Genomic DNA, 15,618 nt, shown 5'->3' on the forward strand with positions numbered 1-15,618 from the left:
TTCGAAAAGTATGTATTTTCCATTGATGTATCATGGACTTAAGACAACAAGTTCTTACATAAGAGAACGAATAACAGATAACCAAATTTTGATAGTTGTACAAGTTCGCTTGTACTTTACCCAACTTATTTCAAGAGTCACACATGGTCTATGTGAAACTAACATATGGACAATAACAAGCAAACAAGCCAAAAAGCAAAGCAAGAAGCAGAAGAAAATGCAAAAAAAAACTGAGTAAGAAAACAAACAAGAAAGCAAACAAACACACAAAGAAAGAAGCAAACATGCATGCAAACAAACAACTCAAAAACAAACACTACTCCTACTCCTAAGCTAACAGTGCATGGGTCATCTCACGTGAAGTGATACTTCCAATGCGGCCAGTAGCGCATTGGTTGACCCATGTTGGTGAAGGCACAATTTGCAAATATCGCAGTTGCGCAAACCAGCAAGCATGAAAGATATAACGATGAATATGGACACACTCTGAGCTTATAGGCAACCACAAAAAAAATATGAGTGAAAGCACATAACATACACTCTATGGAGATGCCATGGTGATGTGCTACATTGTGTGCAAATGTAGAGTGTATGCATTCTCTTGACTGTGACATGCAAGAAAATGTGAGAAAGGTAGACTACTTACGTTGTGCATGTGTGCTTGCTATGTAAGATTCCTCCAATGCATGAGCGATGGGATCGTGTAGTTCGAGTGTAGGAAGTGAAATCTGGGTGTTTGGTTGATCTTCAATGCAAAGCAGAGCGCGATGAGGAGCCTTGAGTGTTTCAACAATTTTCTAGCTGGAAGTGAAACCAACCTCAAGACAGCGAGGGCCTAAAATAACTAATAGCTCGGGCTGAAGTTCCTCAACAGTCTGTGGGGTTTCGACTTCATTGATATATAGATCATCGTAGACCAATGTCTTAGATAGAACAACAATGATTGAATCAACATCGTGATCAGATGAAGAAGTAGAGAGATCATGACAACGAAGATCAGAAAATTCAGGATGTTTGTTGGCATCCTCATGATTTGATGAATCAGGCAGAGGGGTAGATGAGAAGCAAATATGTTCACCCTTCATGTTTTCAGAAATGACAGATGACAGATTGGACAGATTTTTGGAGGAAGATGTGTCCTCTCCACACTGTGATGATAGAATGACATCTAATGTGTCCTGTGAATGATCGGAAGTAGAAACATCTGGAAATGGGTTTTCACAGGGGAAATCAACAGTGGAAGAATCACAAGGGATGTCAGGATAAAGTGGATGAGGTGCGGCTGGAAGGGAGTCATCCTTCACCACGGGTTCTTCTTTAGATTCCTGCACACACTCATCATGAATGATGGCACAGGTTTGCTGCATAAAATCAAATCCATCGACAACTTGATCCTCGTTCACAATAGATGAGGAGTCCAGTATGGGAGAACACAAGGCAGTACAATTTGGAGGATCAACAGAACACGGGGATGGAGGTTAAGGAATGAATCCACGTGAAAACCAACAAGCTTGCAAGCCAAATTTGCACAAATATCAAGATTAGGTTGGGTGGGAGGATGTGACAGTTCAACAGATGTGTGTGCATGATCTCCCACATCACTCCACGGTGGTGGAGCTGTTTGAGGAGGTGAAGGTGGACAATCACTTATGACAGCCACTATGCCTACCTTTGATTGCGCAGCTCCATCACTGAAGTGTGATGAGTGGGGTTTGGATATGTGAAGAAGATACTCCAATATTCCATAAAGAAATTCCCAATCAATTTCATCTTTGGTAAATCGGTATGAAAGATTACAAAAGCGTGTGTAAAACTGATCAATGGATTCATCGAGTGCTTTTCGTAATTTCAGAATTTCTTGATTGAGTGCTTTATGGTGAAAGTAATTGAAAGCACGGTCTATGTATGCGACTAGATGAGCAAGAGAATGAATAGATTTTTCGGGCAACATGGCACACCAGTGCATGGGGTGTCCTCGAAGTGTCTAAACGAACAACGCGTAGGTCATGTACTCTTCAAAGATTCCATGTCTTTTGCATGAACTGACAACACCAACTGCATGCCTAACTAAGGCTACATGGCCCCCACCATCATATGTTTTATGTGACAAGTTATCTGAGAGCTCTTCCGAAATTATGAAGTCATTTCCATAAGACATAAACTCCAGAAGAGCAACTCTGTAGTTAGTCATGATAGATATGTAGATATTTAAAATAGATGTGAGGACTCATCTTGTCATCTGGCCCTCCTTCTAGCGCAAAAATGTTGACGGTGCTGGACCTACCAACATGTAAGGGGATCTCCTTGGTAAGAAGTCCCAATTAGACCTTAGATTGTTTGGTGTAGGAGACCCAACAGTGGGTCGTACGATAATGTCTTGACCACGATTTCACATAGAGGCAAGTAAGATGTCCCTGTTGGTAGCAAGGGTGTGACATATGCAGTGAGCCAAGGATGGTGCATGAGAGGTTATAACACACGAGGGTTGAGATGTGTGCGCCCCTTGGAAACCTGTGATAGCATGGAGTTAAGAAGGGAACACAAGAGCAAGGATGCATCACAACATGGAAGGCAAGTTGGCTAGCAATCCAAAGTGATAGTTAAACCAACAAAACATTTTAGAAAGATTCATACATACATACATACACAAAAATAGCTATACATGCATGCGTAAGCAAACAAATACATATATCATTTAGAGTAAATAGATAGCTGAAATACAATACAACATATCCATGAAATGTGCTGGCTCTTGTTATATTAAGAGGTGTAAGTTCTAGTCATATAATACATCCATGTCCAACCACTAGTTCCGACAGCCGAATGTTACAACCATAACTGCGTGCTCCTCCAAAGAGATGTACTAGCTCTGCGCAGTGGAGAAACCAAGGTTCATTACAATACTATCCAAGCTCTCTCTAAGATAGTCCTATTGGAAGCTTGGCTGACCAAAATCCTTTACAATGAATTATGAGGTTCTATTTATAGAAAAGGGTGGGGTGACCCTTGACATCCCCTTTGTGACAGTTCATCTACCCTCATGACTCTTCTTCTACTCTATGATTGTTACATCCAACTATTGACACTTGAACTTCCACTTGACAAGACGTTACATTACAATGCACATGTGCCCATGTGAGACAAAGTGCATTGAGCAAGCCATGCAAGACATCACTGAAACTCGGACCGTTGTGGTGAGACCAACCCTTTGACATGCTCATGATGGTTGAAAAGGTGGTGAGCTGATGCCAAGCTTGGTTGTCCATGATGGTGTCTGTGTGCTCAATGGTGACATCTTGCTGAAGCGAACTCTTACCTTCGTTGCATCTGGGTGCACCGATATGGCTCCTCTATCCAACCTGTCTGATAGCTTGCACATGGTCATCTAGGTGCGACCGGAATAGCAACATGTTGATGCATAGTGTCTACACTGCTCTCTAAGCATGTGCTGGTGTCCATGCACATCAACTTGTCGGAGTACATGTTCAACACTAGTCAAACTTGCTTCTTGTCTTCACCTTAGTGAGTGTGCCGAATTTCTGGGATTGCATGAGTGTGCACAATGACATGCATGTTGCTACATTCCCTTGCATGCGATCAACAACATTGCTCACCTTATCTGCTTCGTGCTGATTGTTGGGATCGATCTATAACTTGTAGAGGCACAATTTCATCCGTGAGTGCATGTTAAGCCTACTACTGTACATGTTCCTGCTGCAACTCATTCTCTCGTCTATAAAGCTCCTATTCTTCCTTGAGATGTTGCTTCAACACATGCAACTACTTCTCTATTTCATTCTATGTCTTCACATGATCTTATTGTCACATCGTTACCTCATAGCCTCAATCTCCAAATTTGCTTTCATCACAAGAGGATCTACTCGAGCATGCAACTTTGTTTCGCCTCTGTGTTGTCAACAACCTTCCTCTTACATTCACTGCATGTGGGTGTGCTTCCTTCTACTACTGCTGATGGTGCTGATCACTGTGATGCTGATTGTTGTGATGCTGCTACCATCTTATCTTGATTTCCTTGTCTAGGAACAACTTGATGTCTTCATAGGTAGGCAAGCTCATAGACACTTGCTTGATTGCAACCCATGTTGTGATCTCAACGATGTCCTTTGACTCTGCTCTCTTGAAGGCCATTGTACTTGTGCTGATGAGAGGAAGATGAAAACATGTGATACTTGGAGACATGGAAACACTCATGGTAAGAAATTTGTCAGTCGAAAACCAAAATGAACTTGAGAACTGACTTGCAACATACTTGTGTGACTAATCATGAAGGTTGCACAATTTGTGTCGAGAGGTCGAGAGACTGACTGCCAAAACTATGCAAAGCACAATATGGGATGTTAGGAGGCTGACTAACTGTTGGAACTGCACAATGAAAATTCTAGCCTAGCTTACTGAGGACTAAAACTGTGCAATGCGTAACTTTAGTAAGCAGTGATATGCAACCAACACACTGCATTGTGTAGTTTCTGGGGCCAACATGACACTACCTCCAAGAAATGCACAATGAAAGCCTAGAGTTTAGTGTCTGGCAGGGCTTGCACAATTTTTGAAGGGATGGTAGAGCCTTCGCTTCCATAAATCCGCAGTGCTAGCTGGGCAAGGCACGGTCCGGGCCAGGGCAGCCTAGTCCAGCTGATGGGTGACTGAAAACATGAGAAGTCTGAATGCATGGTGAGATGAGTGCAAACAAGTGTGAAAGCTCATTCATACAAACAAAAAGTGTAGGATTCCGAAAACGAGGAAAGCATGCATGTGTGTGAAGCAAGTTGTCGAAACCACGACTGTCCATAAAAAATAGTGTCATGCATGCGACAACAGTGAGATGTTAATGAAAAATTAAATGGTGCTAGCACAAGCTAGTATGCATGTAAACGATAACAATATCTCATTGAAATGAAGTAGACAACACTCACACAAAGCAAAACACAAAAAGTGACAGAAATGCAACACAAGACATGGAAGGCAGGCTTACCCCAAAAAAACTGAGTTGAATGTGTCGACGACTCGTAGATGCAATGAGGGACATTAGAGCTGCAAGGTTGATGTGAGAATGAGCTTTTCATCATTTGGTTCATGAGTTTTGATCAAATCAAAGATGTGATTCACATGCCACAAATCTAGGAAGAGCGATACTTGATGGGAGGTTTCTGAAAATATCCTTGCATGCAACCTCTAGCTGTTAAAAGTAGATCCCTGAATCAAGGGATGTCTTTTCATACTACCTTGGGAGAATCAGCCCATGCATGCAAATTAGTTTTTGTCGGTCTTGGAGGGAACTGGTCAACTCAATTGCACATACAATGGTCTGCTTAGCTAGGAGGAAAAATTGCACACTTCTGGGAGGGAGTTGGGCTGGCTTCCCAGAGGGATTGTGTAATTTCTTTGCAGAGAAGCTGACTGCTGCCCAGATTTGCTCTGGGCTGAGCAGTCCTGTTGGGAGGAATTGCGCAATTTTTTCAGTGAACAATGATAGGAAGAATTGTGAAATTTTGAAGCCCAGTAGGCTGCCAGATAGAATTGTGCAATTTTTGGAGGGAAGGCTGGTTGCCCTCCATAATTGCGTAATTTATTGAGGGAGTTGCTCAACCTGCAGCTGGACCAAGCCTGGCGAAATAGCCTGTGAGGGGGATGGAACAAGCTTTGATAGACAGGATATCATTCTGCAAGAAAATCAATGAAGCTCGTGTACTTGATAAGACAAGACATGCTACTACGAAAGGTTGGTAGGGAGGCTCCGAAACAAAGCTAAGGAAAAATTTTGGAGGGTGGCTGTAGCCGCTACAACATGTTGTCAATCAAAAGAGGAGTTGAATGCACTCATTTCTCCTGAAAATATTCCATAATTTTCCTGAGCCACACAATTTCCTTCAGTTCTTCAGCTGCTGTCACATATTCTACCTCAGTTGTGGAATCTGTTGGAACTGATTGTTTGTGTGACCTCCAAGAGGCATCTCCTGATTCAAGACTCATAACATAAACTAGCGTAGATGCCCCAGTTTCTTTATCCCCGTCAAAATATGAATTCGAGTATTTAATCAAGTTGAAGTCACCCACGTGTGTCTACTTGAATCCAAAGCCTTGAGTTCCCATTAAGTACTTTAGAACTCTTTTTATAGTAGACCAAGGACCCTCACAAGGCTTTTGCATAAACCTAGAGAGGATTCCAACAACAAATGAAACGTATGGTTTGGTAGTAGTAAGGTAGTTGAGTCTTCATACGAGTTGTATGTACTTTGTTTCATCCTTAAATTATTTTCCTTTCGTGGATGTGAAATTTAAGTTTTGTTCCATTGGAGTAGCCACAAGATTGCACTCATCCATGCCAAACTTGTTCAACAGATCTCCAATGTACCTCTTTTGAGAGGGGAATATAAACTTCAGATGTTGGGTTACTTCAATACCAAGATAGTAGTGAACATAGCCCAAATTTTTCATCTCAAAACATTTCCTTAGTTCTTTATTTATGGATGCAATGTATCTCTCATTGTTCTCTATCATCACAAGATTATCTACATACAACATAAGATATAATATTGTTTTTCCAACTTTCTTGACAAACAAAGTTTCATCATCAAGATCATAATGTTTGAAATTGAGTTTCAAAAGATACTCAGTCAATTTCTCGAATTAGGCTCACGGTGCTTGCTAGAGGCCATACAAGGATTTTACAAGCTTGCATACTTTATGTTCCTAACCCTTCACAAAAAATCCTTTTTGGTTGGGAGATAAGAACATTAACTTTCAGATCTCCATTCAAGAAATAATTTTTTACATCCATTTGATGGGCTTTTCAACTATTTTGAGCTTCTATGGAAAAGAGTGTCCAAATGGAATCCCATTTTGCTGTGGGGGAAAAAGCCTCCTCACAGTCGACCCCTTCCTTCTGTGCAAAAGCTTTTTCCACAAGCCTAGATTTGTGCGTGTCAAGTGAGCCATCTGATTTACACTTGTTCTTGAAGATCCACTTGCAACCTATTGGTTTCGTTCCCAATGGAGGGTCAAATAGCTTCCAGATGCCATTCTTTATTAAAGAATCATATTATTTTTGCATTGATTCTTTCCATTCATCAAGATAAGAAAATGTTTTGAAGGAATTTGGTTCAAAATATGTAGACAAAGTTAGTTCACAATCATAAGAAACATCCAAATCAACAGGTGAATCAAAGTCATCTACATCACCTCCATTATGTCTAGTTGAGATTCTTGTTCTATCTTTCCAACCTCATGAGTAAGAACAATTTCAAGTGTCTTTGTCATCCATTTTGGAGGACGTTTTTGAGATGGCCTAGGTTGCTCAGTTGAATGAGATGGGGCTGAATCAAGATTTATTCTACCAATTCTATCAATCACAACACTCAAAGTGTCATTAATGGTTGTAGCTTCATGCTAGTGAGGGAGTGATTTAGAAGAAGATTCCATATATTTCTCTAGTATAGGAATCCCCCCTTCAAGATATGGAATCCCATTATCAAACTTTGTATGTACGAATCCATTCAAGTGATTAAGCTGCTGCTCAACAAAAATTGTCAGTCTGGGAACATTTAAGAAATATCAAATATCTAGATATTATAAACTTCGTATTCACTTCATCATAGAGATGATATGCTTTGGAGGTATTTGAGAACCCCAAGAAGATACATTTGTGATTGCACTGAGTTTGTTTCTTTGTTCCTTGGGTATCAAGGAATAATATGTGGAACCAAAAACCTTGAGATGACTCATCGAAGGAATGTGGCCATACCACATTTCATAGGGAGTCTTTTTTTGTTAGCATTATATGGACACATATTCTTTATATACATAACATATAGAATTGCATCAACCCAAAACATCAGTTTAACATTCTTGAAAAACATTATGGAACGTACCATATTTAAGATTGTCCTGTTCATTCTTTCAGCTACTCTGTTTGGTTGGGGATTATAAGGCACGATTGTTTGACGTTTGATCCCATGTAGGTGAAGATAGTTTTCAAATTCATTTGATGTATACTCTTTTCCATTATCAGTACAAATGGATCCAATATGAGATTGTGCATCATTTTCAATCCATTCATTAAAGTTCTTGAATGTTTCAAAAGCTTCATATTTTTTCTTCAATAAATAAACCCAACACATTCTGGTGTAGTCATCAATAAATTTTATCATATATTTATTACCATTTGTAGAAGGAATAAGCATTGGGCCACATAAATCAGAATGAATGAGTTCAAGTTTTCTATGTGCTCTGGAATGAGAATCATGAAAACACTGTTTGATGTGCTTTCCTAAGATACAAGCATCACATTGCTTAAGTTTCCTATGATAGTAGGAAAACCAATAACACCATTTTTCTTCAACAAATGGAGGTTGTCATAGTTCAAGTGTCCAAATCTATCATGCCATAAAAGAATTTATGGAAATGTACCTTCATCATAGTGAGAATTATATGAAATTTTTTGTGCATGAGCAGAGGTTCCTTGCAGCTTCATAAGTATTTATTCTTCTATCCTAGTGATGAAAAGTGAGTGATCAGATGCTTTTCTGACCTCAACCTTGCCATCAATTACGTGAATGGAGTGTCCTTTCTAGCGGATGTGAACCAAAGACAAAAAGTTTTTCCTCAGCTCCAAGAGGTATATAACATTAAGTAGAAGAAATACTGGAAGACCCAACAGTTTATCTTGATGGTGCCAAGCCCTAATGGCTCGAGTTTTGACTTATCCGTAAAGTATACTTCTCCATCAAAATTATTATAGATTTGTTCAAATAATTCTCTCCTAAAATTCATGTGGAAAGTTTCTCCTGAATCAAGAAACCAAGCATCTTTCCATTAATCAAGTGAAGCATTGAATAAGTCTTCAATTATTCCAATATTGTGATTTTCCACAACTTACTGAGTGGAGTCAGGTGCTTTACGCTTCCCTTTTTCAGGTGTTTTACCTTTTCCTTCATGAATTTCCTACTCAATTCTGTCCCAACGCATCTTACATGTGGAAGCATCATGTCCATATCTATTGTGTCATATGCAATTAAGATCAAACCTTTGTCCTTGGAAATGGCTGCCCCCCTGCCTCTAAAATTCTTCCTTCCTCTTCCTTTAGCCACCTCTTCCTCTAGAAGAAAATTGTGGATGATTCTTCTCTTTTTGTGCAAGGCACACAAATTCTTCAGAGGAATGAGGAGTTGTCTTCTTCCCAAAATCCTTCTCTCTTTCAGTAAATTTCTTCTTAAGGGAGTCAAAGGTAATCTTCTTAAGGTTTATACTTACTTGCAATGACTGAAGGTAATCTGAATAGGTGGGATATAGTGCCTTGACATAAGCTATGAGAGGAATAATTGTTTCAACACCAACGGATTTTATGTCATGCATAATGGATCTTACTTCTGATGCTAAGGAAAGAGGGTCATCATTTTTCAACTCAAGATTAAACAACTTTATCATCAATTGAACAACTTCAGCTTTAGAGTGTGAGTCATACAATTCCTTAAAATTATTTAAAGCTTCAAAGGCATTTGAAAATAGATAAATATATCAACTCACCTCTTCATTTACTGACGCTGCAATCAAGGCATAGGCCTTGTTGTTGTTTTTTTCCCAAATGGAAAGCTCCTTATCTGAAGTAGGATTTTCCAGTGCATTGTCTCCTTCTCCTTCACAAACTCCTTTCCATAACCAATCAAAAATGAGGGTTTGTTTTATCTTCCGGGACCACTCATCATAATTCTCTTTTCCAAATAGAACTACTCCCACATGGATATTAAGGAATGCATCATAACAACTAATATGGGTCCAAAATTTGCAACAAACAATTGGTTTCTGCAATTGTCTTCAAACAACCAATGTGATATATTTCAATAATTTAAATAACAACATATATGATATTCTCAAGCCTTAACTTTATTGTTATATGGTCTTCAAAAGATAAACTTAATTCGTATACCATATATAACTTATATATATTATATACCATGTGGTCCTATGGTATTACAATTCCACCTCATATATATATATATATATATATATATATATATATATATAAACTCATGAATCCACATTGTTATACCATACGAATCATCTCCTTTAAAAAAAATAAAAACAAGAGTTCAACCAACCATTCACATAACTCAATGCACACATGGTAACTCATTGCATACCATGGCCGGCGTTCAATCAACCATTCACAGAACTCAAGAAATAGGTTAAATGTAGAGAGGAAACCATGATAGGAGTTCTCCTCACATTCTTTAACTCACGACTCTAACATATAAATTATGGAGTTAAAAAAATTACTCTAATACAGTATTAAAAAGTAACTCCACATAACATATTATAAACACAACTCACAATACTTTACGTTCGGTATTTAAATCACACCATTCAATATAATTTTACCACAACCAATGCATAGTTCAGTTATAAAAAATCAACGCACCATTCAATGCACTGTGACTGAAATGAACTGCTTGAAGGAGACATCATATTTAGATTGAAATGAACTACTAATACAGTCATTGCATGTTGCACTCAACACAAGATTTGAATGAACACCATATAACAAGGAAAGAATCGCCCTTTCATGCGTTATTCCTTTATGCAACAATCAAACTCTTCAAGTTCCATTCATCGTATGACCTTAAAAAAAAATGTGCATTGAGATAAAGGAATTCCCACGTTGCTTCAATGCATTGCAAAGACTACACTTGAATTACCACAGAGGTACAATATGGACCTCGATGGAATCAGATGCACATCGATTTGAGATTCAAGAAGAATCTGAAAAGAAAATTGAGCGGGAGAAAAGAACCGTATGCATTCAACGAACAAAATACAGAGCAAGGACAACTCTGAGTGAGGGTAGGAAAATAACTAGCATTTGCACCAAATGTTGCAAAGGAAACGCCGTAAGGCATAAATTGAGGAACAATTCCGACATGGGAATGGGAAAATGTACATAAGATGCAGATATGTAGCATAAATGAGATTCTAAAGATGTATAAATTGAAGTTTATTTAGGGTGCCTAAGTCTATATTTTTTTAATTATTGAATTAATATTGCATATAAATCTCATAAAATTCAACAAACTTATAACTGAGGGCTCTGATCTCTAAGTTTGACTTTGGGTCATTAACATGGTAATGCACTGTCTCAACCACTAAACCACATAACAACAAACAAAAGACTACAAAATGTTACGATCATTACTATAGTAAACCCAATGACTCTACACACAATAATTTATTCTTTACTCGAAGAGAATATTGCTTAACCATATCCACAAAAATATTGCAAGGTGGAAAGCATTATGCAGAACAGAATCTCTGTTATTATAACTTGTAAGTTGTAGCATTGTTCCAACCAATAAAACTATCTTCACATTTTGGAAGATCAAATGGAAATAAGTTTTGAAGAATTCAATAAAAAACGTCCAAGATCATTGGATCACATGATTAATGGTACCCTGTCCTATGAATCTAATATTTTTATGCACTTACAATTAAGGGAGAAAACAAGGTCCAAACAATGTATACCACAGGGACCAATAAATAGTATATTTGAAAATCCTTACTAGGATCAGAAAAAACAACATTACTTCTCCTTAAATCCTTCACAATCAAATTATACAATTGTTGTACAACATAAGGCCCATGCTGTTGTCAATAGTTCTGATTGAGAATGTGACCAGATTCCTTCAATCTCATACAGTGATTAATGCACCAATTATACAATTGTTGTACAACACAAGACTCATGCTGTTGTCAATCAAGCAATAGTTCTGATCGAGAATGCGCCAGATTCCTTCAATCTCATATAGTGATTAATGCACGAAACACAGGTGTAGTAGTTGCAACGACTTTTATATCATTTTACTGATGTTGTCATGTCAAAATCAATGTGATACAATTAAGTCACCTTTAAGAAGAATCTCATTGCAATTTCTATACAAGGATGTCTGTATTATCATTACTCATTCTAATTTCACCTCTTTTATTGTCAGACATCACGAATTAGCCTCCAAATGCTTGCTTCATCCACAGACCAGTCAATTACCTTTTATAAATATTTTGTTTGAGCATTGGAACTCAATAACATTTAGAAAATTATAAAAAATTTATCTCCAATCAATTTCTTTTCTTTTATTTTTCTTTTTCTGATTTCCACTTATTATTGTTATATAAATATCTAAACTCATTTTATAATACTTTAAAAATAGAAATTTTCAGATATTATAATCCCTAAATCCTTTCTTCCCATTCTTAATGACTTTTGCAATTGGAAATAGGGCTTTGCAATGAGGTTCCCTCTGCATTAAACTCTGCAACTGACCCACCACGGTTAGTGTTAGAGTCCTTGGAGGGGTTTTATTCTCTTGAACAAAAGTCAAGTGACAAGAAAGAGTCTGGGCCCCCGGCTCTACGCCGGGCCTGTACATTATTACTGGAATCTCTTGTACCTGTTTTGGCAGATCCTAATTTGGGTGTTGAACATCCAGTTCTGCCCTTAAATATAAAGGAGCAAGCCAAAAGTATTGCACATGAATGGAAGTCGAAGATAAACCTTGAAGGAGATGTTGCCAATGGCAATTCGTTGGAGGCCCAGGCCTTCTTGCAACTCCTAGCTACTTTTGGAATTGCGTCAGAGTTTGATAAAGATGACTTATGCAAGCTTGTTCTTGCAGTTGCACGGTGCAGGCAGACACCTGAACTCTGTCGTTCCCTTGGACTTGAATCAAAAATGCCAGGTTGGTTGGCTGGTGTTATGTAATGTTAGCCTCAGTGGCTAGGCTGGCAAAATTTCCATCCATTTTGGTAGATAGGCTTTTTGTTGTTTTTTTGAGGGACTGGTGGATTTTATCAGTATACTTGGTTGTGGCTGATTGAGTTGAAGATAAATTTTGGTAATCCTGGCTGTAGTAAACCTTCCCAACGTTTTTTGTTTAGTCCAGTGAACGGGTTTCTAAGTTGACGGGGTTGGTAGTCTTTCCTTTAGATCTCAACATTTCATATGCAAGGCAGATACTGAGTGGCCTCTACTAGGTAGACATCTTTTTATGAGGTAGAAAGTTGTATGTAAGTTATTTTGTTGATATTAATAAAGGCACCTGAAGATGATCAGCTATGGTAAAGTGTCATAAGGCCTTTCATGAGTGGGGAATTGTTTACTTACGAAAATGGTCTCAAGCTGACATAGTTGTTATCTTTATTGACAAATCCGTTGAAGTTTTCTGTATTGTTTTTTATTTCACAGTAAACTGTCTTTTGGTATTTCAAATGTTTGTGACATATTCAGATTAACTGAAAATTTTGTGACAATTTCATGCAGATGTTGTAGAAACCCTGGTCAATAGTGGAAAACAAATTGAGGCAGTCAACTTTGCTCATGCATTTGGGTTGACAGAGAAGTTTGCACCTGTTCCTTTGTTGAAGGAATATCTGAAAGATGCTAAGAAAGCTTCTCAGACAAGTTTAAAAAGTGGGAATAACTCTACTGTTGCACAAGTACGATTGTATTACTGTTATACAAAATGTCTTGTTATGTGATGATCATTTTGGCTTAGTATTGTTGGTTATATCAGAAGTTCCTTTTTTGACCGATATTTTTATTTGGTGCTACAGAATGAAGTAAATACAAAAGAGCTTTCTACTTACAGAGCTGTTATAAAGTGCATTGAGGAGCACAAACTTGAATCGCAGTTCTCACCAGATCCTCTTCAAAAGCGTGTAGCTCAGCTAGAGAAAGCTAAGGCTGACAGAAAAAGGTTTGCAGGTGCTATTAAGTCTCAACCTAAGCGTCCTCGTGCTAATGGAGGAAATGCTAGTGTATATATGCCTCCGTTAAGTGCAGATGAAAGAACTCCGACTCTTTATGCTTCTTCCAATGGTGCAGACAGAAGCTTTTATAGGTCTTTGGATAGAGTACAACATTCTGGTGCAGCTCCAGGTGTTACATCCTACAACCTACAGGGCCAAAATGCATATGACAGATCAAACCAAGGATTATATGGAGCAGGCTATGGTGTTGGAAATAGGACTCCAGTCTCACTCTCAAGGCCATATATGTATCCATCAGATAACATGGGACCTTCGTTGTTGGGTTTCGGTTCTTACAATTCCTCTACTAATTACAACAACCATCACTTTGGCAGTAGACTGCCTGCCCCTCCTCCAGCTTATCAGTCTTCTTTTATACATTAGGTAGGTACGGTGCTTATCTTACTGTGGTCAAGCAAGTTCTGATCTTATCAGGCCCCATAAAACCTTTTCTATTGGATGTGGCTGGTAGTAAGCACTTAGCTTTGAAGAGGTTTTTTGACTTTGTTTCTGTAAATCTAAAAGATTGGCAAAGTTCATTTGGCAGCTTTTCACAATTTTCAGTGGTGTTTTCTTCTATTAAGGAATCTTCTATTAAGGAATTTTATTTTTGTATGGTATTGAGTGCTTCATCACTTTCCCAGGTTACTATATACTGTAGTGTTTATAGTTCAAAGATGATTCTATGCATAATTTTGGTATTTTTTTATTTGTTTGACAAATCAGAGAGGATCAATCTGTCTCTTTGTGGAAGATTAAAATTTGGTGAATAATATATCATTTGTGATCTTGTTCGGAGCTCATAACACAAGACTTTCAATTGCATTTGTATGCCGAGGGCTTGTCTTGTGTTGAATATGATTTAATTGTCCACTTACACCTTACCTCATTGGTACCTGTTTACTCTAAGCCTATGAAGCGAATCAAATTTTATTTTGATTAGTCCAATTGTAAGGCTATTTTTGAAACTGGACCCTGCCCCTCTTAAGCTGCTGCATGATTTAAATCCCCCTTTTTGAGCAGAAATGATTTGTAGTACTAGTGGTATAGTTGTTATACCCTGCATTAATATTTTTGTGTTCTCTGTAACGAGGACAAAGCACATTGGAGTTATATGTCCCATCTAGAACTAGCAATTGTCTCAAAAGGTACAAAGAGAGGCCGATAGGATTATTAAATTAGAATTGTTGAATTTCTCTAGAAGAGATGTTGGTTCAAGCCTACAAGGAGCAAAGAGATTTGATGTTTGGAGTTCTATGCTTTTTAGACACCATATTTCTTTAAATACAACTTAATTTTAGAAAAGTTCAACCCCAATGCAGTTCTGCCATGCAGACATACACTTAAATCGCTATTGGGCTTATGATATTGACAAATTCAAAGTAAACTAGTATACAAGAGAATGTACCAAGCTAAACCACAAGTTACACATCTTCAGACCTAAAAAAGTACATAACAATGGTTTGGCATATCAATAGCGATATCATAATTGCTTTTCCTTCCACATACATACAATTGCTCCAAAGGCAAGGACAAGAAAATTTTCAGCTCTAGTGAGCACCAGTGGGTCACCAAAACAAGTGACCACTAATGGCTTTCACATTTATACAAGGAATTGGCAAGGGACTTTACATGGACTCCACTCAACTTCAGACACAGCTTCAGCCAATATGGAGAGTGATTGAAATTGAACATAGCTAAGTAGTGGCATTGGCTCACAGTAATACACCAAGTATAAAATATTGAAGCTTTTACAGAAGCAAGGAGTAAGAAAAATTATGAAGCTCAGAGAAGTAGATTTAAATC

General features: G+C 38.0%; 1 protein-coding gene across 1 annotated transcript in view; it reads left to right on the plus strand.

Annotated features, from left to right (window-relative positions):
• Positions 1-14,196, plus strand: part of LOC149240427 (uncharacterized) — a 176,777-nt gene extending 162,581 nt beyond the window's left edge. Inside the window, exons 4-6 of the mRNA XM_089370172.1 lie at positions 12,285-12,743; positions 13,325-13,500; positions 13,618-14,196. Of these exons, the coding sequence (XP_089226298.1) occupies positions 12,285-12,743; positions 13,325-13,500; positions 13,618-14,196 (1,214 nt within the window). The remainder of the gene's footprint in view (positions 1-12,284; positions 12,744-13,324; positions 13,501-13,617) is intronic.
• The last annotated feature ends 1,422 nt before the right edge of the window (positions 14,197-15,618 follow it).

The sequence above is a fragment of the Pinus tabuliformis genome, chromosome 8 (genome assembly GCF_031772625.1).
Source record: "Pinus tabuliformis cultivar Carrire ecotype Pingquan chromosome 8, CPIR1, whole genome shotgun sequence".
Lineage (NCBI taxonomy): Eukaryota > Viridiplantae > Streptophyta > Pinopsida > Pinales > Pinaceae > Pinus > Pinus tabuliformis.